Below are 24,978 nucleotides of genomic sequence, written 5' to 3'. Positions count from 1 at the left end.
TTGATTGAAGTCCTTGGTGTGTTGTTTAGTATTTTATGTATCCGAGTCTTATGGCACGTACCAATCACACTAGACCTTGCTACACTGGTTCCAATTGAGGTCTACTTTAGAATCAACAATAAACTGTCTTTATTTGACCTAGATAATTTCATATTGTAAAATAAAAAAAAATTCTTTCAAAACATTGTAAATCAATGACAGGTATTATACAAGTAAACAATTATTGCTTATTATCAGATAAAGTTAGTTTGACATCAGGTAAACCCTAAAACAATATTTGAAAGATATTGGCAAGATCATCCTCTTCAAAGTTTGTCACGGAGCATGATCTCCATATCATTTAACATATTGTTAAAAATTACTACACTAAAATCGGCTTTTCTTGTGGGCAGAAGGTAGTTTGACAGACAAGGTGTGATAGACAGAATAACCCCAAAGTCTTCCAAGAGTTTTCAGTTGCTCTGGACTAGTAAAATGTTTATGTGACAAGCTCTGTTCAGGTTACCTCGGACACAGGGTGTGGAATACTTAATGTTAGGAAGTTATCCAGCTGGCATATGGAAGTTCAGAGGTTCTACCCAGGTGCTTGCTCATGCTTGAGACAATGCCTGGATGGGCACCTTGGATCTTCCAAAAGCTAGAAAAGCAAACTTTATCTATAGCAGCATTGTTAGTTCCAATTCCAAATTGATTCAAATGGCAGCACCCGGCCCCTTTTAGGGGCCACTAGAGCTAAAGATACAAATACCTTTACACAACTTCTTCTCATGAACAACTTGATAGATTTTCACCAAACTTGGTCAGTAGCATCGTTGTAAGGTCCTGTCACAAATTTGCACTCATCTCTCTTTAAGGGGCAAATGAAGCTAAATATAGAAATGCCTATAAACTACTTCTTCTCATCGAACTCTGGATGCATCTTGATCAAGCTTGGTCTGTAGGGTCCTAAGGTCCTCTCCCAATTTTATGCAAATGGGGATCTTCATCAAACTTCCTCTGTAACGCTCAGAACCATTATAAAGGGACCTTCCAAAGTAACCTCAGCGTGCTCCAATTGTCTGTCTGCTTTTTTCCACCCAATTTTAAAGACCTAAGAAACATATAGTGTTTGAACTGTTGATCATCTGTCACAATTATTTATGCAATTAGCTTCTACTGCCTCTGGAGCTTTTGACACCTGATGCATATTATGGTCCTCTAGCAAGTTGCATACTCTTTAGCCTGTTTAAGCTTTGAAATTCAGGTGAGCGATCTTTGGCCATCATGAGCCTCTTGTTTAGTGTTATTTTTAATGTCTCCTTTTGCTACTGAGACATAATACTGTACGTCATGTTATTTTGTTTTCCTGTCTGTGTGGAATTCTGGCATTTTCTTCTGCTTTTATGTGTTACTTGCAGTGCCTGGCAGTACCTGCTTGTTCTACAATGTTGGCTATTTTGTGCTGGTGCCTAACTTTATATGAAATATTGTCTCTGGCATTTAATGCTTGTTGTCTTTCTGTTTAACATGTTGGGTTTCCACTGACTTTCTGCTAGACTTTCTTACTTTGAACACAACCAATATATGAGCCGCGTCACGAGAAAACCAACATAGTGGCTTTTCAACCAGCATGGATTCAGATCAGCCTGCGCATCCGCGCAGTCTGGTCAGGATCCATGCTGTTCGCTTTCAAAGCCTATTGTTATTGGAGAAACCGTTAGCGAACAGCATGACATTTTAAAAGGATTTTATATTTTTTTTAAATAAACAATTTATGACAACACCATAATTACTTATTTGATATTCAGTATACTCATGTTCCTTTTAAACCATTCCTTACTGTAGTATGATAAATATTTCCTTCTCATTTGCTGCACAAACTTCTCAAAAATTGCTGAATCACATGTGCAAAAAATTTCCCAGCATGCAACAAAATAATGGAAACTGATCATGTGACATTATGAATTTAATGTTCATGAACATTCATGAACAGTTCATGAACTTATTCATTTATTGTAGAAAGAAAACCTATGTTTTATGTTTAATGAATGAACAGTTCAGAAACTCCTAATTTGGTTCAAGAACTGGTACTAAACTAGAAAAAGGTTTTGAATTTTAGTACTTTTAATGAATCATAAACGATTTTTTCTTAAGAACACATCAAGAATGTTTTGTATTCTTAAACTGCTCATAAAATGTTCATCATTTTTTTTCAAGAATTTTTCTTGAATTCTATAGGTATATTGACATTCATGAAAAAATCTTGATTCTTTCTTGAACAAGTTCATGAATATTTCAAGGATTTCATGAATCTGTCAATAATGCTTGATATCTTCATGAAGAAGATCAAATGACACTTCATGCATAAAACTTCATAGAGTCAGATTAAGAAGTGATCCAGAACAGTTCATGAATAATTCATAATGGTTATGAAAAATTCATGATTTCATGAATTCCATTTCGCCGGGGTGGTTGCAAAGCCACTATGTTGGTTTTCTCGTGACGCGGCTCATATGTAATGACTCAAACTATGGTTCAAATGTTACATTAATAGTTTTGTTTTTCTTCTCCATTAAACACGGTTCAGTATAATTATATAGGGAGGATATTCAGTTATAAACTGTTTAAAGGAGTAAATTGTTTTGCAAATAGTGAATGCTGGAACATTGAATATTGTAATGTTGTGACTCGTATGACAATGTGATATGTAAACATGCATGGCCAATCTAATGTTTCTGTGGTCAAGTGGTTAAGATCCCCAATTATGAATCACTTGCCCCTCACCGATATGGGTTCGAGCATCACTCGGGGCATTGAAGTCTTCATGTGAGGAAGCCATCCAGCTGGCTTACAGAAGGTCATTGGTTCTACCAAGGTGCCCGCCAGTGATGAAGTAATGCACAGAGGGGCATCTGCGGTCTTCCTCCACAGTCAATGCTGGAAAGTCACCTTATGACCTACAGTTGTGTTGGTATAATGTTAACCCAACAAAACAAAACAAACTAAGGTTTTGACCCGGAACTGCTCTCTTTTTGAGGTTAGTTATACTAAGAATACACATTAATACTATTACCATCATTATAATTATATTTTCAAAGGAAACACATTTGGACTGTAATTTCCAATTTGTTGAAAAGTCTTTTTCCAAGTACCAGGCTTATTGTGCGCAGTGTTTTCAAGCCACCAGGTGACATGTTTTATGATTATGATGTCTTTTTGTGCCCGACAGCAAAAACTTGTGTTTAACATTGTTATTTGTATAATTATCAACAATTGATTAGAAGTTGGCAAGACTTCCAGTTAAGGTGATAGATCGTGTAACTGAATTAACCTGGAAGTCAACCAGAAGTGATTGAGCAGCCATATATTCATCTCACTAGGGGAGGTAACCACAGTATTGCACAATACATAGGTAGTTGGACCGTAGTACAGTCCCTTGACAGACTGACACGCAAGTTGACATTAATGCAAGGATTAGGGAAAGGTCTTAAACAATGAAAGCTTTAGAACAAAAAGCCAGCTTTTGTGAATCATTGTATGTTTTATAAGGGAATATGCAATTTTTTTTAGGTTCCCATTAATGATAATTTACGTTGTAAAAGTATTTACTTCTATAAAGCTGTCGCAATTTGCTTTGAAAATTGATCATTGTTTTTTTTTCCTTCATAAAGGCATGTTGAATTTTTTCAGGTTATCGGTTATAATAAATAGACATTGTTTATGAAATAAATGAGTTTCTCAATATAAGTTCAAGGTGAAATACTGTTAGTTAGGAATTGTAAAAGGGACATTTTCGTCTTCCTTCTCCAGTCTCAACTTGGTTTTCTTATTAGATTTTTTTTTCTAAGCAAGAAACTTTGATATGTATACGAAGGACACCACCATAATGTTTACCTGACATTATTTGTTTATTTTTAAGGTCAAAATTTTATAGGTCAAGGCCATACAAAAGTAAGAATGATACAAAGCCATGTCAGTATCCATTGAAAATTTGTTGTGAGTTAGTAACTTTGTGATGCATGGCTCCCTGGGTATGTTTAGGGTGCTCTGTGCTTCTGGGAAGTCTGCCCTTACCTTTTACTTTTTGCAGTATTTGAATAGCCATTTTAGAGAGGCCTTGAAACAAAATATCTCCCAGAAATTACAAAACAGTCTTATTTTGAAAGGAGAGCATGTTTCGTTGTTGGGAAAGGGGGCGAGGAATTTTCGAAAGGTGGGTATAGCAGTTACATGTTACTGTCTATACCCAGTAAAATCAAGATTCTTGTTTAGAGAAGGAAGGATGGAATTTACGTTGAGAGAATAACCTTGCATTTCAAAGTTGTCATGTTGCAGGCTCAGAAAACAGTCTTCTTTCTTTTATCTGATGATTTTCATTTTGTAATTAATCAAGTCAGCCACAGGAGAAACGCAAGCATGCGATAGAAGCTTATTAGTTTGTGTGTCAAGATTCTTTTGAAAATCAATGGTCCTTGCATGCAAACAGTAGGATTATTGTTTTATTTATTGTTTAAATGTAATAGTAGAACATACCAATGTAAGGACTGTATCAGTTTACAAGACTTTGACAGGGGCCCTCTTTAAGGGGAGACAACATGTAAACAAAATGAGAAGGAAAGGAGTTCTCTCTCTTTGGTGTTTATTTATCTTAAATGGTATATCAGAATACATAGTATGAAAGATTTCATTATTTATTTTTGCAGATTAAATTCAAATTGGGCGTATTGATACACGCAGTCGTGCCCTTTCCATATTGCTGTATTTATGTCAGATTTTTGTCCTAGCACAATAACACCCTGTTTAAATTTCCGTTTTTTGACGGTCTTTGAACTTTTGCCAAATGCGATTAATACCTGTTCAATACTGCTGAATATGGCTGAATAATTTTCGAATTAGCAATAGTTAAAGACAGTGATAAAGGAATGTAAAAATGTTCTTAAATTTGCATTACTCATTTTATATATGTAAAACATGACAACTGTGTCGTGGAGAAGGGGTAACAACATTGGTAAGCTGATTCTTTTATTTTTTTAATCAAAATAGTCAAGTTACTTTTGTAGTCTTTTATCAAAGAAAGTTTAAACGGAAATCAGATTCTGTTAAGATGAGTCATGTTGTTTTGAACAACAGGTTTTTTTGCAGTTTGTCTTAAAATGATAAATTTTGTTAAAGAAAAGGCAACTTTATACAAGCGGTGTGATAGCTATGGTATATCAAGGTGGTGGAAATAAATTTATGCTAAGATTGTCTGGAAGAAAGTAAAGATGAGAGAATGTGATATATTTTTCAGCAGGTTTATGCATTGAACTTGATCCAGGCTGTGATAAGGTTAAGTACAATAACATAGATTCTGATAAAAACATTGATTGACAGCAGTAGTGAACAGGCTTGTAGACTAGTAAGTCAATGTTCAGATGAATACAGATTTTATATTATGATAAATTCTACCTGAGGAGGGTGTGATTCTAGTATGGTTCCTACCGGTGGCTCTAGCTTGGGCATTTTCTTTGTTCCTTGTGAGGAAGTTGTCTTTTATTGACAGGTTGCAGTTATTTTTGTTTTGAGATTATAATTAAGGAACAAAATTAATTTACCTATTGATGCTGTTGGAACAACTTTAATTTAATATATTCAGTTCCAAAGTCATAAGTTTTCGAGCTGTGGTCCCAGATAAGCTGTATGCCTTACATTTGAAAACATTTCTTTGTACTTCTTGAAACTTTGAAAAAATCTGGGCCAATGCAGTTTATTGAATGAAATAAAAAAAATGATTTATTTATACCTGATCTGAAGACAGACATAAAACTTATTTGACCCTGAATTTAACTTCCTCAGTCAACATGAAAGATTAATTCTGACCCAGTTACTTCTGAAATTCATGCGGGTTTTTCAAAGGTAAGAAGACTGAATGCATTCATTGATAAGTGGAACCAGGTGAGCAATAGTAAATGATGATGCACTTGTATTTTGTGGTTAACATCTGCTCTAGGATGCTCTGAGTCAGCTGTTCACACAGATCCTAACTCATGATATTCCTCCTCTTGTACATTCTCGTTACAGAACTGACATTTTCTGGGAACCAGCCTTGAAACACTCAGGCAGACTGGTTTTGATATTTTGCTTCAGTCTATGTATAATTAAGAGTTTCAAAGAATTATGTGGGGAAAAAACAACAACGTTGCAACATAATGTGGATGAAATTATTGCATATACAGTTACATTGCAACTGTTGTCTAGTTGGAAGTACTGCAGTTATATATAATAACGTTTAGAGTCACACTTTGATCTTTGTAAAGAATTAGAGATTCTGCCTGCAGCAGATGTACTTTGTTGTTGCTTTTGTTGTTGTTGTTGCTTCTGTTTTTATAGGTCTGAAATTTTGATCGGAAATTTGAAATAATGTTCGCACCGAACTATAAATAAAAGTTTGTATCTTGTATCAAGATACCAGAAGCAAAGATGGACATTGGCCCAGAATGTAAAATTTGGAGAAAAACAGACTGATGTATTGTTGTTATAAATAATGATTATTTGGCCACAAAAAATCTGCAGAAATCTTGTTGTACTAGATTAGGACTTAGATTATCTACAAGCTGTTTGTAATCAGTGTTGAGAACCTGTCTTGTACAGTTCATTCATGAGTGGATAAGTACGGGAGAATTGCTGTGGCACATGCATGTATGTTTACCTAAGGTGCTTCAACTTGTCACAGTATAGCTGTACTGCTTCTGGAATTAATTAAGCTTTCAACTAGATGGATTCTTCAAAACGTTTTTTTCTTGGAGTTTTTTAACCTGGAAGTTAGCATTTTCAGGGGTCTTTGAAGTTGTTTTTGTTTAATGTTGGAGTGAACAAAAATTCCTTTGTTTGGAGATCAGCATGTAGTACAAGAGATATAGTGCCCAGAAGGAAATTTTCTCTCTCAAACATGTTTGATTTGTTTTCATGTGTGTTCCTTGCGATTAAGTTGGCTTTCTTAGTGAAAAACATGGTGACTTAGAAAAACTAAAAAAAAAATGATGTGGAATTTTAGTGTCTTAATTGAAGTAAATAGTAGTTGAAAAAGTTGTTTTATGTTCTTTGAGTGATTGGTAGGAAAATTTATTCAGTGAGAAATGGAATTAAGATGTAAATTGCTTACATGTATGTCATGTGATAATGTATAATGGCATCAATTAAAGAGAAAATTATAAAGAAATACAGATCATTTGTGGCATCATCGGGTGTTAAGAAAAATGGTCATGGTAAGTTTTGTACTTTTCATATGAATGTACAATAATATTGTCTTGGAGTTATGTGGGCACAAGATTTGGTTAAGGTAGGTGGGGGTCTAGGGGGGAAGGGTTGGAGTTTGAACAAAGTAAAGCCCAGTAATAAAATGTTTGGCTAGAACTTAGGCAAAACAATTGCATCATGCATTATGGTTGTATATTTTGCGGGTGGGTGGGGGATGGTGTATATATTTGCCTTTGAGCATCCATCCCAATCTATGCAAGTCCCAAAGATGGGTTGAACAGGTAAACACATGAATGTTGTGTGTTAGTAACACATATAGAAGCATATTTTCTTCCAGAGTTAATGCTCTTTGCAATTGAATAATACACATATATATAAATTTATTGACTATTACAAATTATTGAAAACTTATGTTGAGCCCTGCTTGGCCCAAGTGACCAGTCAAAAGGAAGTAAATTATGTCAAGAAAGTAGTATATTAAGGACTTACCTATCTTGTAATTTTGGTTCTTCGTTAATTTGTAACAACCCTTTTATAGAAAAAATGTAGTTTATATATGGTGACCCAGTTAGTTCTTTCTGGATTGCATGTTGTTACCTTGTAACTTAGAGGCCTGTACTGGTTCCTTCCAGGAAAGAAGGCTTCGCGTGTATCGGTGCTATACACCGGGCACATTAAAGAACCAGACTGTCTTTTCGCCTCCTGTGTGGCTGCGTTTGCTAGATGTAAAGCGCCTTTGAACGCGTTTATCATGAAAAGGGCGCTATATAAATCTGGTATAATAATATAATAATAATAATAATAATAATGTACTTACAGTTCTTTTTAGTAAACATCATGTTTGTAAACATTAAAGATTGCATTTTGTAACCTTAACTCAGGGTTCCATATTTTAATTTGTCTTGTATAAGAAAAACGTGAGCTCAAGCTTAAACAAAACATAATCAAAAAGTAGAAAGGTCATTTTGCAAGTAGAGAAAATTTGGTTTGAAAACGTGTAAACACGTATGACCTAGTAATCGAACTGTACATGGACTTCTGTTGTACATTGGAAATATTAAATGGAACTTAAATTTATCATTGGCTTGGTAATATATTTGCTTGTTCTCAGCCCAGATCATACACAAAGATACCGTCTTGATTGAAAGTCGGATATGCAGATCTCCGGAATTACATTGTGTGCCAACAATTTGGAAAATTCGGTAGTAAAATATTCCCTTTATGACATCACTTGAGCTAATTGAGAAATATCTATAAAACCCATCTCATTGTAAAGACATTGTTGTTGCCTAAGGGGTGGAGGTACAGACTAGGTGGTTATAATTATCGGTAATTATCACATGTAACAGAGTGGTCTAACATTTGATATTCACCTTCAGGGTTTTTCGGAAGAGTAAATAAGTGATAATACACTGTGCGATTCTGTTCATGGTAAATATAAGGCCATATTAAATTCATTGATTGAGAATCGTCCCTGCCAGCCCATGATTTTTCATGCCACACTTCCTCTTTATTTTCTAAAAAAAAAATAGATTTTTTAAAATGATTCTGTTCATATATTAAGTAAATATATTTGTCATGATTTTGATCCCCAGTCGGTTTCTTCAACAGAAACTACAGTTTTTCGGATGTGACTTTAGGTCGAGGCCCAATGTAAGGTTCTTTACACCTAGCAAGAGAAACAACCAACAGATTCTTAGCATCAGGAATTTAGGACATCTGTTATATCTTGCACAATCCTTCAAAAATCAAAAATGACGAAGTCGGAGGGAGAGCAGAAGCCACATTTGATACTTTGGAATGCTTTTGCTATAGGTTCAAAGATGTAAAAACTGAGTATTTAGACCAGTGTCAGACTGGTGTTTTCTCATTGGTCAGTTTCCAGTAGATTGCTATAAACAGCCAATCAGAAGTTTGAAGTTTGAGACTGGTCTTCAAAGTCAAGTTTTATAATATAAGACCTTCGCTGTAAAGATTATGAGTTTAGCGACTAGTCTGAGAATGCTTTTTTAACTCAGAAAACAACCAACCGGGTACTGATGTTCTTGCACTGGTCTGTTCTGTCATCATGGTTTCTTGTGTCTGATCCTGTGTTAAACATTTAAAGTAAATCTTTCCTATCAGTTTTCCTTTTCTTTTTTTAAATAAGCTGCACAGAAAGCAATTACACAGTAATGTTGGTCTTTATATTTTTCCTGTATGATTTATATGAAAATACAACATTGTTTTATGACTTTCTATCAAGTATTTTTTGTTACATAATGTTTAAAGCTTAATATCCTTTTGTCAATACAATTATCATTATTGTTTTTTTTTCTTTTTTGTGGCTAATGGTTTTAAATTGAAAACGGATATCATACCATCTAAAAAGTATAGTTAAAATCAAATGTTTTCATACAAAGATTTTAATCTTTTCTTTACCTTGAAATTTGTGAGTGACAGTTAAGCAGGACATAAAATTGGATATAAAACTGTCCTTCAACCTGTCAAAAATTGTATAATTTATACAAAATAGTCTGGTGGTAAACTTAGCTAATAGATGTTCTGTTGTTGTTTACATGAATTAAAGCAGTAGGGGTCAGAGGTTAATTAGTCACCTTGCGGAAAAACACATAGTTTGTGTTTCAGTTTATTTTTATGTCGTTTTTTTTTTGTGGTTTAAGGAAGTGTTTTGCATTGTTATGCACTTTAAATAAACATTTTTGTTGGATTATCGAAATAATGCTAGATGTTGGATGTTCTAGATTAATGTGAAAGATAATCTAGGATTTTCTCTTTGTATGCTGATAGAATTTCTTTCTGATCAAGTGGTTAGATTAGACTTGGATTATAAAACATAAGTTCCTTTTGTGTATTTTATGTTGGATATTTTTGTATGATGGTTTATGGATCTGTCAGAAAAGGCAAGTATAATGTTGGATGTTTTTATTGATCTATGGTGTCTCTGGTGTCTCATAATAACCAAAAATTCATCTAGTTTTCTTGTGTGTTTTTATTGAACTATGGAATCCCATAATATTAACATTCATTGAGGTGCCTTGTATGCTTTAGTAGCCTCATCCACAGGGCTTTAAGCATATTAATTTTGCATGTTGCTGCATCTGTAACAAGCTTTGTGGTACAGATGAAAATTTTTCTGGTGAATTCATTTCGTCAAATCCAACAACTTCTTGTCCATCCCAGTTGTATTACTTTGTACTAAAGTTGAATTGTATACATGTGGTTACTTTCATTTTTTAACCCGCCTGCTTAGCTCAGTAGGGAGAGAGAAAGCAGGTCTAAGGATCGCCAGATTGTGATTTTGATCCCCAGGTGAGACGTATGTTCTCCATGACAAATTGATAAAAGACTGTGACTGAAGTCATTCGTCCTCCACTGCGCATTCATGTGTACTTGCAGTGGACAGGTTTGTACTGGTACAGAATCCAGGAACACTGGTTTGACTGCCTGCCATTTACATAACTGAAATACTTCTGAAAAACGGCACTATAACCCTAAACAAACAAACAAACAAACTTGCATTCATTAACCAGATGGCCCTACCTTAAATTCATGTAATATTTTTGTTGTTTCAGGTCCAGGAAGGGCGGACAGGGAAGATCATGACGAACCAGACTTTGCACGGCCACTTTCCACAAAGGTTCCACACGCCAAGAGGTTACCAAGCTCTGCCAGCTCCACTGTCTCCACGGGGTCCGCATCTGGAAAGAGGAGCGGGCTCGGGCTTTCAAAATCTTCATCAAGTACAGGTATACTCTTAAACCACATTGACTTGCATCCGAACCTAGTTTATATTGTTCTGCTTGAAACCTGTAGCAGTGACTGTTTTTGAATGATCAGAAATTGGCATGATTTTTTTTTTTTCGACACTGCTACTGCACCAAACTTAAAATTCTTGTTCTTTTCAAAATTTTCACTCTGCTTATAAATTGTAAATGGATTAAATACAGAAATCTCTTGAATTTGTTAGCTTACATACCTGTATTTGATATCATGGTTTATAACTTCTGTCTTGCTGATTTGTAATTATTGAAATATCTCTATAGTTCTACCATTTGCAAGGAGCAAGTATTCTATGTTCTTTGTCTTGTTTCAGGGGTTTTATGTAATTATTTTGCTGTGAAGTTGAACATAGATTTGAATATATGCACTGGACAGTGTCTTACTTTGTTTAAATGGTTTAATTTTCTCTGGCCAAGGTGAAATTGGCTTTTTATTAATTTGACAAAAAAATTATTGAGGAAGAAATTCGTTTGCTACAATGAAGGGTTCTTGGAAGTTGATAGACTATCTTGCAGAGATAATATTGAATACTAGGGAAGTTAACTGATGATAGGAAATCTCTGAAATACTGTTAGAAATGGTGTGAAATACAAGAAATATGACAATAAAAAATTAACCGATCAAATTAAGAATGTTAAAGAAAAAGCTGGTCTTCAGTTTAAATTTTCATTGTCTTAATACCTTCTTTGTAGACTTCAGATGTCTTTTCTGAAAGAGTGAGTTGTTGGGTAGTGGGAGATAATTTTGTCAGCTGAAATTAGGGGGAGAGAATTTTGTAAGCTGAAATAGAGTGGGTATTTTTTTATCCCGCTGTCCAGTGCATTAATACTATAAGTCAGAAAGAGTGGTAAATGGGTTTTCAGACTTGATTGTTCCTTTGAATATAACAAACATGGATTTTTTTATGTCACCCTTTGAAAAACAGGAGGGTATATTGCTTTGCTTATTGTCAGTTGGTTGGTCGGAAGTTTGTTTCAGGATTGCTCACTAGAGAATGCTTTGACTCAAATTGCTCCAACTTCATCGGATGATTGTCTGTGGTCAGTAGATGAATTGTGTTTTTCTGGGGATCAATAGATCAGAGATGAAGGTCACAGTGACCATGAGACTGAAACTTGTTTCCGCTCAGAAGTAAAGAATGAAGTGGCTTACAGTGATCAATATCATATTATGATAGCCTATGGTCAGTAGATGGCCACTGTAGTTTTGGGAGTTAGTAGGTCAAAGGTAAACATCACAGTGACCTTGACACTGAAAATGGTTTCTGCTCAATAGCTAATAAAAGCATTGGCCTATAATATTTACACTTCATAGGCATGTGGTCAATAGATGACCTTTGTTGTTTTTGGGGTTATTAGATAAAAGGTCAAGGACACAGTGATCCCTAGACTGAAAACAGTTTCTTCTCAATTATTTAAGAATGCTTTGGCTGTCAGTCTTCATAGGATGGTCACCTGTAGTCTATAGATGACCCATGTTGTGTTTAAGATCTTTTGGTCAAAGGTCAAGGTCAAAGCACCCAAAATTACATATCCACCTGCCTCCAACCGGCCATCATTGGGGCATACATGTTTATGTTTTACAAACTGTGAGCTCTTGTTGTTTTAGTATATGTAACAATATGTAGTGAAAAGGGTTTCATTTTTTAAACTCCGGTAATTGTGCATTTAACAGCTGCTAGACTGTCATTTAGGAGGAAATCTGCTCCCGAGTCGACAGGTATTTTTGTACAATTCCCAGTCTTACCGCAAGCCTTCCATATTCATGTTAGCATATACTCGTAAAATACACTTCCGTAATAACGGGAATCTGATGCAGAAATTTGGTACAAATATCACAAGGTATTTTCTGGAGGTTTATGCTCATGCTAATAAAAGATTTATGATTTAGTTTTAATGTTACATACAGTTATTTTTACAGACAAAATGGGTTGTAGTACACATATAAAAAATTTAACTACTTTGATTATGTGAAGACTATGATTGGTAGAAATTCTGCAACAGGACTGCCCTATTAAGTTCAGTAATACCACAGGTGCTTGCAGTGTCATCCTGGGAATGGTTCCCAAAATAATTGTTTTGAAATCTGTAAGTGGAGGTGGGGTTAAGGGTTGATGTGTTTATAGGTGTTGCCAGTGCTTTGGAATAAGTAAGCACTATTTTTAAGCAGAGTTGTCCCCATTGACCCCACAGAAGGAGTTCTGAAAGTTTCAATTTTAGAAAAAATAAAGATCAGTGTTTAATTCAAATAACATGAATTCAGGTGAATTTTTGGCAGATTTCCTGTCTCATACATTTATGCACAGCCAAATATATGTATCAGTTATGTGTGTAGTGTAAATGATACAATGCCTATGGGTTTGTAATTCTTCTTGTCTCTAAAGCGAGCACCTGTGATATAATGAAAATGAAAAACACATGTATTTATATGAGTATATGCTGCATGCTACCTGAACACAGTAGAAAGTTTTTTGACAAGCTTGCATTTTAGTTTTGTGCAAAATTGCAATATTAAGAAAATGGTTGCTTTACTTGTGTAAAAATATAGCTTTTTATCATGACTGTTTGAAGCAAAGGTAGAGCTTTTGCACTTCCCCATTTGTTTGCATCCAGGCCGGTAAAGCTTTTGAATTTTAAATAAGCTGGTGTCTCAGAAATCACAAGTGTGGTACTTGACATGCTTGTCAGCTGCAATCTTCTAACTTACAGTGAACAGGTTCCATAACTCTGTTTTTCTTTTTCACAAAGTTATGTTCCTTTTTTGTACTAAGCTTTTGAATGTAAGCTGGTAACTCATTTAAATTCATAAGGTCATAAAGTTCAAAGGTTCTTGCATTAAGTTTAAGCAAATATTTGCTTGTTTAAAACTTATTTGTCATTGTTGATAAAACTTTTGTTTTGGCAAGGCTTTTGAATAGTCATGCAAAGCTGTCATCTCACTGTAATAACTGCGCTATTTAATTTTTGTGTACTTCCTTTTACATAAAGGGAGATAATGTTGTAAAAACCAGTTTGTTGAAGAGTATATACATCTTGTAAATATTAATTAATCCTCTTGCAGCTATGCAGTGTAGTACAGATATATAAATAAAGCTTAAATTAATTGAGCCGTGCCATGAGAAAATCAACATAGTGGCTTTGCGACCAGCATGGATCCAGACCAGCCTGCGCATCCGCACAGTCTGGTCAGGATCCATGCTGTTCGCTAACAGTTTCTCCAATTCCAATAGGCTTTAAAAGCGAACAGCATGGAGCCTGACCAGACTGGGTGGATGCGCAGGCTGGTCTGGATCCATGCTGGTCGCACACCCGCTATGTTGGTTTTCTCATGGCACGGCTCAATTAACTTATTTAAATGTTACAAGACAACATGTTATTGTACACTGTTATCAGGTAGAATTGTGTAAGAACTAGTGATTCTCAAAGTAATTAAGGAATAATTTACTTTTTGACACTATGGCTTTTTGCTTGAAAGTAGGCAGACTGGGCTTTTAGTTAAGCACTTAAAATGAGAGAAATTGGGTTTAGGGCTTCTAGGTTCTACCCCCACCATTTAAGCTTTGACGTTGACTGACCTTTACCTGTGAGTTTGACTCAAATGTCATCAAGAAGAAGAAAAAAAACTTGTTGAATATGATAATTATTTTGGCCTTTATAGCAGATTTTTGGACGTAAACATCTTGGCTTAGCATTTTCTTTATAGAATTGCCATGTATTACTCGAGCCTAGAAGGACTTAAGTATTTTGGTTATTTATTGAACTGTCGGGCCACAAGTACATTGCATAGAGGCATCTGACATTTTACAAATAGTACCCAATATAAATCTTTTATTTTTTAGTCATAACTAAGGTCAGGCCTGTTAAATTATATATATGCAAACAGAGGCATTTGCCTCTGTCACATTTTTGAGATTTTACTTTAATTAAAACATTTTTTAGGAGTATCAGTTCATTAACATTTGATATAGATTATAATCTAAGCTAACTGTTCTTTTTTTTTTTTTGCCAAGTAAAAATTATGCCAGGCAATCACCTTGTGTTACGTAGAAACTCTGGATAATAAACTAAGATATAATTTCTCATGAAGCAATTTCGAGTTTTGCTAGTCGGTGAAGGAATGAACAAGATGGAAATAACACCAAATTTCCATATCCTGTACTACTGTTGACACCAACCCTTCTCCTGCAACAGCACATAAAATATATATTGTAGTCCCATCAGCTTTTTCATCCAGTTTCATCTGCCAGTGTATAGCATCCAGTTTTCTAGGGTAATAGACATGGCTTGAAGACTTCGTAATTTTGTTTGGAGACCAGTCTCAAGAGACGATACAACCTGACCACTAGTCAATATCAAAATTGTACCCAAGAACCAACCAGTTAGCTGATGATGATGAGAGCTGGACTCAAGACATGGCTAGATTTTTAGCGAAAATTGCTAGGTGCTCACAGGGGTGGTATTAATGTAGCAATTCACCTAGAATGGTACCAGGGGAAGAATTCCCTGTTTAGTCTGCAGTTGTACATTGTTGTGTCTTTTTTGCTGTATATTATACATGTAGTGTTAGTATGTAGAAACACACTTTTGTAAATTTCTTAGTAACACAGTGATTTACATCTTGTTATCCATCATTTTTTCAGCTACATGCTTTTTTTTCATTTGAAAAAAATATATACTGGCAGCTCAGATTTTTTTCTTGGAAACTTAATTGACTTATTTTCTCTTGAAATCATGATCAAACCTGTACACGACTCTCATTTTATTGCAAAAACTTGAAGTGAACCTATGCATGATGTGCACAGAGAAGAAGTATGTGTCCAAAGTAACATATATATTACATAAAGTTTGCTATTTTCAGCAATCTTTCAAGGTCTTGATATGATTTCTACACAGTTGGGAAAATGTTAACCTGCAAAATCTTTGTTAATAAATACAGAGACAAAAAAATGAGCCAAAGAATTCTTTTTGGATATGTTACTTTTTGCATGAAGTATTTATCATTACTGAGATTGTCTTACACAATTATGAATAGATAAAGTTTTTAATGATCAGATATTTTTATGTTTTTAAGGAGGTGGTGCTGGGGCTGTTGATGAGGAATTCTTCATAAGATCATTTGAAGATGTTCAGAAAGTACAGGTATGTTGTAAATGTAGTTCAGTTCAAATGGAGTTTGTAAGATAGATAGAGTTCATTTAAATGTTCATCAAAATTTCCATGTAAGCAGAACAGTTTTAACTTGACTATTTGAAGAATAAAGAGGGCTGTTGCCTTGGCATCAGTGTCCACGTTGGTTAACGTTTTTTGTGAAGTCTAGTGTCTTCTTTATTACTTAAGATTTCAGGATACTTTGCATCTCCAAAAGTAATGCAGGTACTTGGTTGAAACTCCACTCAGATGTTTTGTGCAGTTGAACAGGATCACAGCATCAAGTCCGATCACTGTTACATGAAATTGCACAATATACCGATTCATAGCTAGAATTCTTCATGTGAGGAAGCCATCCAGCTGGCTTATGGAAGGTCGATGGTTCTACCCAGGAGCCCGCTCGTGATGAAATAATGCACGGAGGGGCACCTGGGGTCTTCCTCCACAATCAAAGCTGGAAAGTCACCATATGACCTATAATTGTGTCGGTACGACGTAAAATCCAACTAAAAATTAAAAAAAAAAAAATAGAAAATCCATTTTAAGGACAAGCTTTCAAGTAGTTGAGGGTGCTATCATGAGATAGTTCTTGTTAACTTGTTAAATTTTATGCTTCCTCTGAGTGAGAGCGTGTACATGTACCATTGTCTGTGAGTGCACATGTTTTATGAATAGAAGTTTATGTTCAGTTTCAGATCTTTTTTAGAAAGATTTTTTGTTTGTTATTACGATATTACAATTATTTTCAGATGTTTTCTGCTAGAGATCTTACAGATCATCTTAACAAATGTAAAGACACTTTAGCCGATACAAACATAGCTTGGGAAAAACGGGTAGATGCTGTAAGTATTTGACGATAGAAAGCTCAACATTGCAAGATTTGTACATGTACATTTAACCTTTAGCCAGCTGGCGGTGAGTTATTCTGCCTTTGCGACCAGTGCAGACCAAGATTAGCCTGCACATTCATGCAGGCTAATCATGGTCTGCACTGTTCGCTATTCAGTTAGTAAATTTTCAGTGAACACCCCTTCAAATAATAAATGGTACTGCCCAAATTAAAAGATGGACCAGTCCATTATAGAAATTTAGCATGGTAAGGGTTAAATGTTCATAGTAATATGCCTCTGTTGAAACCTGTCTGTGACATTGATCAAGTTGCTTATTAAATTGCTTCCTTTTAAATATTCATGTTTTAACATCAAATTTAGGTTTTGCAAGTATATTCTGAACATGTACAGTTAGGTCATGTGAAACTAGCAGTCTTCTGAATTTTGACATCCAAAATAGCAAATGAATTAATGGGAACAAATTGTACATGTACTGTCACAAGTAAAAATGTTCAACCTTGGTTTTACGAAATAAGGCACTCTTGCGAAAGAAAGAACTGCAGATGTGTAGCCGTGAGGTCACGCTTCAAATTAAGCATGGATTAGAATTGAAAGGTTGACTGCAGTGTTCCATAGATCATCAGTAAGGCATATGTACTGGTCAGAAAGCTAAGAACCAGCCATTGAGGATGTTAACACATTAGCATTAACAAAAATCACAGTAGTCCATGTGGAAAGTTTTCGGAGTTTTAATAGGTAATGGCAAGACTCACTGGTGTATGATGACTCTCGTGCCCTAAATGACATCCTAACAAAAAATATTTATGAATGGTTGTGTGAACTTGTATGTAATTTAAAAAGAATATGAGCTGCACCATGAGAAAACCGACATTATGCGTTTGCAACCAGCATGGATCCAGACCAGCCTGCGCATCCGCGCAGTCTGGTCAGGATCCATGCTGTTCGCTTTCAAAGCTTGTTGCAGTTAGAGAAACCGTTAGCAAACAGCATGGATCCTGACCAGTCTGAGCGGATGCCTGCGTGCAGGCTGGTCTGGATCCATGCTGGTCGCAAATGCACTATGTTGGTTTTTTCATGGTGCGGCTCATATGCTGAATTGGAAGTCATTTCTTTACATATTTGATCTGTTATTTGTAAAATAAAATATGCATGGAAAAGATTCTGTCACTAATTGACCCTGTGGTATCTGTTTTGGAGGTGTTGTTAACTATAGAAACATTTAACCTGAGAGCCAGATATTTCAGTGTGGCGCAGGCAACCAGTCAAAGATTCTTACATTTTGTTTTCCTTTTAGATTCGAATTAGGGCTGTAGCGAGTATCTGTGTACTCGGACATCCGCGTGCTAAATCTTGAAAATCGAGTACGAATATCCGTAACCTCTGAGATCATGGAATGAAGTTAACTGAATATCGATAAGCTTTTTAAACCTTGAAACATACGTATTTTGTGTACAGTAAGCTACTATCAGAAATACTGTTTACCGTAAGTAAACAAAAATTACTTAAAGCTAGTAGTATTGTGTTTTTGAATAGAAAATAATTATCAGAATGCCTGAAAATAATTTGAATTGCTTTACTCAGATTTCTTCAAAAAGTTCCAATTGAAATTAAACACAGTCACGATGCTATATGCCTGATGATCTACAGCCCTAATTTGAATCTTGTTTTATCAGCAGCAGGTGGTAATTCTTGCAAATACATCTGCTAATTTTTAATGCTGTCGTTTAAAGCAAATATTTGTGTTTGTTTCAGTTGAAGATATTACGTGGTATAGTAGTAGCGGGAGCACCAGAATATGATGATTTTTATCCATTTTTGAGGGTTCTTGAGCCGTGCTATATGAATAGTATAAAGGACTTGAGGTCTCAGGTTGTGCGAGAAGGATGTATCACAGTTGCGTACGTATCTATTTCCTTTAAACAATATTTAAGAAATGGTTTGATATTATATAAAGTGAAAGATTTTTCCCTGCAAATAAGTGTGAGTTTTGATTTCTAATGGATGTATCATGATAAGAGTTTTTCCGTGGTTTATTGAAATATAATTAACAGTGGATTATATTTGAACATTGCTCTGTTTGATGTTTATTTTATAATCAATTTTCACTGCTGTGGGACTGCACTTGATTACAAAAGAATAGGAATTTTAAATAATCAGAAGTTCTTTCCAAAATACACGTCAATTAAGATGTAAAGTAAACCTACAAAATCATAAATATATGTGCTCCTTAAAATGCAAACCCTTTAATTTATTCAAAATTTGTTTTAATGTTAATGTGAAGACAAAAGTGTCGGCTCTCACCTCCGGGGTCATGGGTTCGAGCAACTCCACATTTAAGTACTGATTTTCTCATGAAGCAGACTCATTGTTGGCTCAAATAAGCTTTAAGCTTTTGTTGCAGTCATGCTAAAATAAATATAAGCTAACTTTAAAGCTTACCCGCATCTGGGGAAAAAACTGGTGTCATTAACTACACAACAACAGCACAGAATGGTTTAGGTTATTATTCATTGTAACTTAGCAACGAAGTGCTGTAAAATAACTGGGAACATCTTTCTCTTGCATTTTTAGCTTGACTTTTCATAGAAAAAGTAAAGCTATCGCACTCGCCCCAGCGTTGGTGTTTGTTAAAGTTTTTGATAAAGTCAAATATCTCTGTTACTATCAAAGCTATTGACTTGAAACTTAATATAGTTATTTACTATCAAAGTCTACACCAGGAGAAACAATCCCCAAAACTCTGATTTGAATTTTGACAGAGTTATGCCCCTTTTAACTTAGAATTGTTTTGTTAAAATTTTTGATAAAGTCAAATAGAGCAAAGGAGTCTAATATCGACCCTCTTCTATTATCGACCCCCACGCTTAATTGATACTTAATCACATTTATTACTAGAAATCATGTGATCATGTCATTCACTGTCATTTTTACGTCACAAATTTTCTTCATGCGCCATTTTGAATGTTTACATACAGTGTGACTGCATGAGATAAATTTCAGTGCCAACCACTACATCGTCCGTTAAGGAAGGTATCTTTCTGTTAAATCAAATTTACCGTTTTTATGGATCGAATCAGTTTAATTTTGTATTTAATCCTACTATACACATATAGAACTCATTTCTATCAGCCATTTTTGTAGTCTCTTGCAACTTCTGGAAAGATTATGTAGGGGTCGATAATAGCAGATTGAAAATATGACCTTCTGCTATTATCGACCCCCAGTTAATTAAATTTATATAATTTCTTGTTGCTTTGAGAAAAGCACTTAATTCATAACTTTAACATGTCCAAAACATTGTGGAATGATACTTATTTCACTTGGGTATTGATTACATTTTACTCGGACTTTATCATAGACTCTCAGTGTAAAATCTCAAACTTTTAACTAAAATTAAGGTATTAAATCAATATAACATTTCAATGAAACTTCAAAGTTTTGTTGTTTGTAGCATCATCTGAAGCATGTGCAGTGAAAAATCTTGATTTTATTTTTAAAATAGTGTGATATTTATTTCTAAAGTCACTATTATGTTCATTGTAAATATACTTTGTTATACCAAAGTGGAAACTGGCAGGTACTCTAAAATGCAGCTCTCTGATTGGTCAGTTAGAAACCCTAATGTTCTGTGATGACTCATGATAAAGTTATGAATGCACATTTTAGTTGATCACAAGGATTAAAAATCTCCTAAAATAAAAAGAAAAACAGCGCAGAGTCTCTGAAAGTTCGTCATAGTCTGATGTTTCTATCATTTATGCTGATAGTGACAGTTATGACGATTTTGACGATTCCTCTGATGGACAAAATGATGATGGACAGTGCAGACAGCTTAGACCAATGTCAGGGGTGTGGTCAGTCTAATGGGAAGTCAAATGAGTGAAAAGGCTGTGATGAATGCCCAGGATGTTGGCACATTAAATGTACTAAGCAACCAGAACTTCACTTGTTGACTCCAGAGGACTTAAAAAAAGTTAATTTTAAATGTATAAAAATTGAATGCTAAAATATGTTGTTAAGGCTGTAGATAATAATGGATAATCAACTTTGTTTGAATGTTTGAATTATTTATCTCTTGTGTGTGGCTAATGTTATATTACAAATAACTATTATCTAACATTTACAATTTGTCAGTCAAAAGACCAAATATGAAACTGTGATAATATGAAAGACCAAATTTATAAATAAAAAAAAACACACATGAAATAATATTTTCCATGAAATCGTAGTAAAGTTATGCTTTGTTTATATGCTCAGTTGCGTAATTTCAAATTGCAATTATGACAATAAAGGACAAATAAAAATTAACTTAATATTAAGTTAATAATAATATTATGCTTGATTTTCAGTGTTTTCAAAGTTTAAAAAAAACAAAAACAACTAGGGGGTCGATAATAGCAGAAGTGGGTCGATAATGGCAGACACATGTCACGAGACAGAATATTAGACCATACCTTATTCTGTAATGTAACAAGTGTTTTCATTGGTTGAAATCGACCAATGATAGTTTGTCTCATATATATGTGTCACTTTGTCTCCGAAAGTGAAAGTAAGAATATGTACGATAGATTATGGTCTTAAGGGGTCGATATTAGACTCCTTTGCTCTATCTCTGTTACTATCAAAGCTTTTGACTTGAAACTTAAAACAGTTATTAACTATCAAAGTCTACACCAGGAGAAACAATCCCTATAACTCTGGATTTAAATTTGACAGAGTTATGTCCCTTTAAACTTAGAATTTTTTGGTTACAGTTTTATAAAGTTTTTCTGGCAAAGCTCTAATTCAGAGTCAGCACTGAGAAAAGTCGAGCATGCTGTCTTAGGGACAGCTCTTGTTAATAATGAAAGTAACCGTTTGACGTTCAACCTTAAATTTACGAAGGTACCTGATTTCATGAAAAGGGTTTGGTAGGTGACTGTGAAAAACTGTTATTACTTGAGATTGTTATTCTATGTATCTAAGCAACAAAGTGCGCTAAAAGCTTTTTTGAAAACCTGCGAATCTTGCCAATCCGAAATTCATTTTAAAATGATTTGGTAGACAGTTTGAGGCTTTTTTTGCAATGGAGGAACAACTGGCAAAGTTTGAATGCATGGCCCAGCAATTGTCTAGAAACTTAAAGTTGTATTATGTCAAATTTTCATATTTGAAAATATTATCGATTACTAAGCAAAATCTGTGTAAACATAGAGTAAATATGTGTGCATGTATAAACAGTACTGTATGTAAGGTTTAAATACAGTAAAACACCGCTCGCTCGAGGTCGCAAGGAGATGAGCGAAATGTTGAGTTATCCATGGTTTCGAGCTACCCAAACATTGACCAACATATGAAGAAAATTGAAATTTGTTTTACAAATTGTCATCGAGACCATTTGCAGAGTAAACGGTGATGCGTAATAATAACATACTTTTGAAATTTTCAACACAAAAGGTATTACAAACGTTATCTATGATAGACATTTCAATATGTAATTTGTAAATGGCACATGTAAAGAAACATCTAAGGCTTTTTTATTTTTATTTATCGACAAGTGCATATCATAATTATTGTCTCAATGTTATGAAAAGGCTATATTATTGCTTTCATTTGCATGCAAACAACTGCTGATTAAAATACTAAGATCTCGTAACTATCTTCTCAATCCCGCAGAGAAGATGTTTTAAGTTATCATTAATTGATCGATATTAGAGCAATAAAACTTTTCTTCAACCTTTTATCTCTAATTAATCTCATCAGATCAAATATACCAACAAAACAAACATCTAAGATAGTCGTGGAATAGACCTCGCAATTCTCACGGCGTCTGAACATTTTAATAAACCGATACTTTTTGACCGTGGGAGGTGTGAAAAATTTTAACACCTCTGCTCGAGTTTGCCAGAAGCAACAAAGAGTAAATTAATACACAGGGACCAGGTGTCATGCTCGAGCGATCAATGCTCGACCTAGCCATGGTATTTTCACATAGAAAATAGAAGGAAATTGTCTGGGACCACATGAACTGCTTGAGCGAGCCCGGGTGCTCGAGCGAGCGGTGTTTCAATGTACTTCAAATGTATCTGTATCCACAGTAAGGATAATTATAAAATGCCTAAAAAAAATATGGAAGTTTCAATTTAAAGAACAACATCACTTTTAATTGTGGTCTGATCTCCACATACACAGTCAGTTTATATGTTTAGGCAAGTTAAGTATAATTACATGTTAAGGTAAGGTCTGTATATTTATATGTTTAAGCAAAGTAAGTAATTTTAATGTTTAGGCAAGTTAAGTATATCTGTATGTTTAGGCAAGTTAAGTATAATTACATGTTAAGGTAAGGTCTGTATATTTATATGTTTAGGCAGAGTAAGTACATTTTAATGTTTAGGCAAGTTAAGTATATCTGTATGTTTAGGCAAGTTAAGTATAATTACATGTTAAGGTAAGGTCTGTATATTTATATGTTTAGGCAAAGTAAGTACATTTTAATGTTTAGGCAAGTTAAGTATATCTGTATGTTTAGGCAAGTTTAGTTAATGTTTATGTTTAGGTAAGGTTAGTTTATGTTAGGGCTGTCATTGATTGGGTCTTTGTCATATCGACGATACCGATATAACGGAAGACAGATATCGACGATATATCGATTATTAAGTTAGAGTAATAAACTAACAACCTATTTGTTCATGTACATGCTATATACCTTCTTGTTAATGTTATTTTTAGTTTAATTGCCTGCTTTTCATGTGTTTTATTTGTATTTATGTATTTCCCTATACAGGTAATGCCGACTAGTTGGAAATTTTAGACTCCAACGGTACAAGTTTAGACATGACCTTTATTGACAACTTCCGTTACTTAGGGCGCATTTTTGCAGGCAGAAAAGTTGTTTTAGAGGGTTTGAGTGTTTATCTGGATAGTTTTTTTTTCTCTGTGTAAAATATCGATTTTTAAAAATGGGAATCGATAATCGATCGACCAAAAAATATCGTTGATACATCGATATCGTTTCTATCGATGACAGCCCTAGTTTATGTATATGTTTTATGCAAGATAAGTATATTTGAGGAGGAACTTCTAGATTTAAATCAGTATCTAATGATATCTTTTAATATTTTAGAAAAAGATACTTTATGGTACACTGTACCTTTAATGGCCAGACAACCTTACCAGGTGGCCGGGTGGTTTAGTGGTAACATGCTTGACTGTCTATTAGCAGATAGCTGGGCTAAGTTAGCCAGACATGTATCCAGATAGATTTTGCTCTCTTTGTTAGGGGGGAGGGGGTGGGGGTCTTCCTGTGTCCCTCTAGTCAGATCACTCTGAATATACAAATAGAGGATGAATTTGGCACCCTGTGTGCCTTTCTTTGTATGTAGAGCACCTTTGAAAGCTGTTCGCCATGAAAAGGATGTGATATAGATCTAGTATAATATATACCATTTTTAGCTCATCTGATTTTTTGAAAAAAAAATGATGAGTTATTGTCATCACTTGAGCGGTTGTCGGCGTCGGCGTCTGCGTCGGCGTTGCCTGGTTAAGTTTTATGTTTAGGTCAGCTTTTCTCCTAAACTATCAAAGCTATTGCTTTGAAACTTGGAATACTTGTTCACCATCATAAGCTGACCCTGTATAGCAAGAAACATAACTCCATCTTGCTTTTTGCAAGATTTATGGCCCCTTTTGTACTTAGAAAATATCAGATTTCTTGGTTAAGTTTTATGTTTAGGTCAACTTTTCTCCCAAACTGTCAAAGCTATTGCTTTGAAACTTGGAATACTTGTTCACCATCATAAGCTGACCCTGTACAGCAAGAAACATAACTCCATCTTGCTTTTTGCAAGATTTATTGCCCCTTTTGGACTTAGAAAATCAGTTTTCTTGGTTAAGTTTTATGTTTAGGTCAGCTTTTATCCTAAACTATCAAAGGTATTGCTTTAAAACTTGCAACACTTGTTCACCATCATAAGTTGACCCTGTACAGCAAGAAACATAAC

At 34.6% G+C, this 24,978-nt stretch overlaps 1 protein-coding gene across 13 annotated transcripts in view; it reads left to right on the top strand.

The window, feature by feature from the left end:
* The window catches only part of LOC123559387 (CLIP-associating protein 1-like), a 146,963-nt gene that overhangs the window by 45,126 nt on the left and 76,859 nt on the right, over window positions 1-24,978 (top strand). For 9 of the 13 annotated variants that reach the window (XM_053552733.1, XM_053552740.1, XM_053552738.1 and 6 more), the window contains 5 exons: window positions 10,791-10,964; window positions 12,673-12,717; window positions 16,069-16,136; window positions 16,895-16,987; window positions 18,749-18,894. In XM_053552733.1, the coding sequence (XP_053408708.1) occupies window positions 10,791-10,964; window positions 12,673-12,717; window positions 16,069-16,136; window positions 16,895-16,987; window positions 18,749-18,894 (526 nt within the window). Of the gene's footprint in view, window positions 1-4,846; window positions 4,988-6,720; window positions 7,224-9,797; window positions 10,119-10,790; window positions 10,965-12,672; window positions 12,718-16,068; window positions 16,137-16,894; window positions 16,988-18,748; window positions 18,895-24,978 lie in introns of those variants that run through there. The other 4 variants (XM_053552743.1, XM_053552742.1, XM_053552744.1 and 1 more) reach the window with 4 other exon arrangements.

This window comes from Mercenaria mercenaria, chromosome 10 (assembly GCF_021730395.1).
Source record: "Mercenaria mercenaria strain notata chromosome 10, MADL_Memer_1, whole genome shotgun sequence".
NCBI classification, from domain to species: domain Eukaryota; kingdom Metazoa; phylum Mollusca; class Bivalvia; order Venerida; family Veneridae; genus Mercenaria; species Mercenaria mercenaria.
This window is presented reverse-complemented; position numbering and strand designations above follow the sequence as displayed.